The sequence below is a fragment of the Mytilus edulis genome, chromosome 12 (genome assembly GCF_963676685.1).
Source record: "Mytilus edulis chromosome 12, xbMytEdul2.2, whole genome shotgun sequence".
Classification (NCBI taxonomy): Eukaryota; Metazoa; Mollusca; class Bivalvia; order Mytilida; family Mytilidae; genus Mytilus; species Mytilus edulis.
In genome coordinates, this window is record NC_092355.1 from 81,308,532 (window position 1) to 81,313,981 (window position 5,450).

At 34.3% G+C, this 5,450-nt stretch overlaps 1 protein-coding gene across 1 annotated transcript; it reads left to right on the forward strand.

Annotated features, from left to right (window-relative positions):
• The first annotated feature begins 2,260 nt into the window (after window positions 1-2,260).
• LOC139497886 (histone H1-delta-like) lies at window positions 2,261-2,836 on the forward strand. The gene has a single exon (XM_071286125.1). It carries the CDS (start codon window positions 2,261-2,263, stop codon window positions 2,834-2,836), a length of 576 nt encoding a protein of 191 aa, XP_071142226.1.
• Window positions 2,837-5,450: the final 2,614 nt, after the last annotated feature.

Genomic DNA, 5,450 nt, shown 5'->3' on the forward strand with positions numbered 1-5,450 from the left:
AACCTTTAACAGTTCTGCAATTATTTTGTCATTTTATTACCTGCGATTTATTATGCAAATTTCACTATTCTCTACCTTTCGAATTTCATCTTTGTTTTACTCGTGTATAAAATAAATGCACCTACTTGTTTCTATGTTTCTTTCAAATGGTTGTCCTGTGTTTTTTCTCTTCTTTTTTCTCTCTGTTATTTAGTGCGCGACGACTTGACTGTATCTTTGCTATGTCATTTTAATCTTTCCACAGCACGCGAGGTGAATAAACCCGAAACAATACAGTGACGTCACACGTGACTACTGTGATGAACAGAAACAAGGATGGATGGACGGACAGTGGTACAAAAAGTAAGAAAAAGTTATTTCTCTGATAAAAGGTATCGCGTGAATTGTAGGTTCACGGTATAGGTTTTTTCTCTCATTTTTGAAGATCATATATACAGTTGTCTATAATTGCTTACATCCACTTCCTTTGAACTATGGTGGATAGTTGTCTCATTGGCAATCATACCACATCTCCTTATTTTCATATTGAAATGACAGCAACTTAACGACACACACAAACATAGCCTGCTAGTATATACGTACATGGGAGACTGAAAAATTCTGTGCTTATTGGTAAATGATAAAAAAAAACATTAAAACTTTAAGGTATGCTATGACTAAGCTTTAAATATAAGGTAGATAGGGAGTAGGAAACACACATATTTTTTTTTTTTATTTGGCCTTAATGAAGAAGAAAAGCACACACACAATATATTAGAACTTGTACTAACATCCATTAAACGCTATGCTAATATATGTCTTTAAAAGAGAACCATTATTTTATTTTAATTTATTTTTTCTTCGTTTCAATCTTGGTTTTTGATTCTTTTTACATTAAATCTGTTTTTACTGTTGCAATAGTTTACAAATATTTTTAGTCCAAATACAATTCATTGATAATATATCCCCCCTTTTTTGTCCGGATTTTTTTTTTTTTTTTTTTTTTGAAAAAGGGGGGGGGGGCTGGAGGTTTAGTTAAATGCAGTGGAAAAATGTTTTGCCCAAAGTCCAATGGTTCACACTGATGTGTTTTTGTCCTTCTGTCTCTTTTTAATCGTCCGTGTCACGGGATGCTGCTTCACCCTTTACCGGTTCTGGTTTCACTTGCATAGCTTATATAGGTATAATGCATATGTATAGCCAGAGTCTTCACTGTGACACACATTCCCCTTTTTGAGGGGAAATAAATAACTTTTGTAATTGTCAATTAAGATACAAATGATATGTACCACTGTCGAATTATAAAACTACAAAAATCTTCGTGTTTTGTTTTTGTTTTGTTGATTTTTTTTGTTTGTATCGAAACTTTCAGGCGGCCAGGCCACTTTGAGCTCAGATCATCGGTTATTGATAATAAAATTAATGAAATATATTTTGTTGAAAAATATGGTATATTCGATAAGACATATTCGAGTTTTTGACTTGAAAGTGCGCAAATTGTACATGCAAATGGAAATAAAAGCGAAGACGCATCATACAGAACAGTTGTTCAGTGCCTCAGATCCACTGAAAACAAAGTCGCTCTCTGAAAAGTTCCCAACGCTAGATTAAATAAAAAGATGTTTCAAATTCGTATTCTAGATATTGGGTTTGTTCATTCGACTCTTGAATGTTTGCGAAATTTCGCTCGGGTTGAATAAAAATGTTATTTGAAGTTTTAGTAAAAATCTGCAATTAAACAATGGCGCGTGAACTTTTTGTGTGTTTCCCTCTAGCTGGAAACAAACTTATTACGAGGAGGAACATGCTTCCAGTGAATAAAAACGGAAAGAAACCTAAAGAGAAATGATTTTTCTTCCTCTGTACAATTTTACGACGATAGAATATTTGTGTAATGAGAAAAACTCGTAAATTTTCTGTCAACATACCTGCGAAGACAATTCAGTCGGTTCTACTTTAACTATTAATATCTTTTTACTGTGTACATCGAAAAATACACAGTTTATCTAACATGCAAGATTAATGACTGTTGAGCAATTTGGTATGCTATATGTGAATGTTTTTGATAGAATTATACTATAAATTATCATAAAAGTCTTCGAAGAAGCACATAATCATTTTACCGAGATCGCGTAATGGATTTTACAAGTTATTTTTAAGGGTGTCTTCGTCGAGGTCCGCGTTCGTCTGTTATAAATAAACGAGGCCTGGAATGGCGTTATTTTCAAATCGTTATTCGTAGTATAAACTTCGTAAAGGATAATATTTTGAATCATTCAAAATGGCAGACGCAACAGCAGCACCAGCAGTAGCACCAGCTAAATCACCAAAGAAAAAGGCAGCAGCCAAGCCAAAGAAGCCTTCCGCACATCCTAAATACAGCGAGATGATTGGAAAAGCCATCGCCGCTTTGAAAGAACGTGGAGGTTCTTCAAGGCAAGCAATTCTGAAGTACATCATGGCCAACTTCAACGTCGGAAAAGATGCCAAGTCAGTAAATGCTCATTTAAAACTTGCACTCAGAGCCGGAGTTAAGAACAACAGTTTGAAGCAGTCCAAGGGAACTGGAGCATCCGGATCTTTCAGAATTGGAGAGGCTAAAGTAGTTAAAAAGAAGCCAGCAAAGGCAAAGAAAGCAGCCAAACCTAAGGCCGCCAAGCCGAAGAAGGCAAAGAGCACACCCAAGAAGAAGAAGCCAGCAGCAAAGAAACCAGCTGGAGAAAAAAAGGCTGCCAAACCAAAGGCAAAAAAACCAGCAGCAAAGAAAGCAGCCAAGCCAAAGAAGCCAGCAGCCAAGTCACCAGCAAAAAAGAAGGCAGCCAAACCAAAAGCCAAGAAGACACCAAAGAAGAAGTAAACTGTTCCAGACTTCAGTCTGCAGAGGCTATTCAGCCACCAAAAGCCCTTTTAAGGGCTACCCAATTTATTCAAAAAGAATCTACAATTGTTGTACATTAGTTATCAAACTAAATCTAGCTGAGCCCTACCCTTTTCTTTACTTTTCTCTGAACTTTGCACTGGTCTCTGAAATATTTTTTGGGGTCACATTATTTCCATTGTTTGTTTTATTTCACTCCTTATGACTATACTATTTCTAACACCTAAGTATGCAGCTGGGTTTTTTTTTTTTTTTTGATATATTTTGTGTAGTTAGGCACCATTAAAGTTATATCAGTGTATTTTCACGCACTTATTTGAACTGAATATAACTTTTTCTATTCAGTTTTCGTTAGAGTGACAATCTACGAAAATAGGAAGTCATGCTAGGGTTTTATTGTGCTCTTTTTTTTAGGGGGAAGGGGGTCAAAATCACACAGCTAACCTTCAACCGAAAAATCATTTTTGTCATTATGTGAGTTTTTCCATTTCTCTCTTCTTCTTCGTATTCAACTTGACTGACATTTTTTGTTGGACTTTTTCTACACGTAAGCAAAGTCAAAGGTTGGCTCTCTATTTCATATCAACTAGTCAATGGGGAGGTAACTCTAAAATTAAACTCAGTACTTTTTTTCAGAACTATATAAATAAACTGTTAAAATGTACATAATACAAAAGATGTATAACGTATCGTAAAAATCAGATTAGTAGCAAATGAATGCAGTGACGTTTGTCTGTTATTTATTTATTTTTTTATTTATTACTTGTCAAAATTACTACAATAATATTGTGTATTAAAAGTTAAAAGGAAACTCTAAAGTATGGAGGTTTTTGTTCAACCTTTAACAGTTCTGCAATTATTTTGTCATTTTATTACCTGCGATTTATTATGCAAATTTCACTATTCTCTACCTTTCGAATTTCATCTTTGTTTTACTCGTGTATAAAATAAATGCACCTACTTGTTTCTATGTTTCTTTCAAATGGTTGTCCTGTGTTTTTTCTCTTCTTTTTTCTCTCTGTTATTTAGTGCGCGACGACTTGACTGTATCTTTGCTATGTCATTTTAATCTTTCCACAGCACGCGAGGTGAATAAACCCGAAACAATACAGTGACGTCACACGTGACTACTGTGATGAACAGAAACAAGGATGGATGGACGGACAGTGGTACAAAAAGTAAGAAAAAGTTATTTCTCTGATAAAAGGTATCGCGTGAATTGTAGGTTCACGGTATAGGTTTTTTCTCTCATTTTTGAAGATCATATATACAGTTGTCTATAATTGCTTACATCCACTTCCTTTGAACTATGGTGGATAGTTGTCTCATTGGCAATCATACCACATCTCCTTATTTTCATATTGAAATGACAGCAACTTAACGACACACACAAACATAGCCTGCTAGTATATACGTACATGGGAGACTGAAAAATTCTGTGCTTATTGGTAAATGATAAAAAAAAACATTAAAACTTTAAGGTATGCTATGACTAAGCTTTAAATATAAGGTAGATAGGGAGTAGGAAACACACATATTTTTTTTTTTTATTTGGCCTTAATGAAGAAGAAAAGCACACACACAATATATTAGAACTTGTACTAACATCCATTAAACGCTATGCTAATATATGTCTTTAAAAGAGAACCATTATTTTATTTTAATTTATTTTTTCTTCGTTTCAATCTTGGTTTTTGATTCTTTTTACATTAAATCTGTTTTTACTGTTGCAATAGTTTACAAATATTTTTAGTCCAAATACAATTCATTGATAATATATCCCCCCTTTTTTGTCCGGATTTTTTTTTTTTTTTTTTTTTTGAAAAAGGGGGGGGGGGGGCTGGAGGTTTAGTTAAATGCAGTGGAAAAATGTTTTGCCCAAAGTCCAATGGTTCACACTGATGTGTTTTTGTCCTTCTGTCTCTTTTTAATCGTCCGTGTCACGGGATGCTGCTTCACCCTTTACCGGTTCTGGTTTCACTTGCATAGCTTATATAGGTATAATGCATATGTATAGCCAGAGTCTTCACTGTGACACACATTCCCCTTTTTGAGGGGAAATAAATAACTTTTGTAATTGTCAATTAAGATACAAATGATATGTACCACTGTCGAATTATAAAACTACAAAAATCTTCGTGTTTTGTTTTTGTTTTGTTGATTTTTTTTGTTTGTATCGAAACTTTCAGGCGGCCAGGCCACTTTGAGCTCAGATCATCGGTTATTGATAATAAAATTAATGAAATATATTTTGTTGAAAAATATGGTATATTCGATAAGACATATTCGAGTTTTTGACTTGAAAGTGCGCAAATTGTACATGCAAATGGAAATAAAAGCGAAGACGCATCATACAGAACAGTTGTTCAGTGCCTCAGATCCACTGAAAACAAAGTCGCTCTCTGAAAAGTTCCCAACGCTAGATTAAATAAAAAGATGTTTCAAATTCGTATTCTAGATATTGGGTTTGTTCATTCGACTCTTGAATGTTTGCGAAATTTCGCTCGGGTTGAATAAAAATGTTATTTGAAGTTTTAGTAAAAATCTGCAATTAAACAATGGCGCGTGAACTTTTTGTGTGTTTCCCTCTAGC

What these genes read in the sequence shown, in the direction of transcription:
- LOC139497886 (XM_071286125.1), top strand. Translation starts at nt 2,261, where the DNA reads ATGGCAGACGCAACAGCAGCACCAGCAGTAGCACCAGCTAAATCACCA.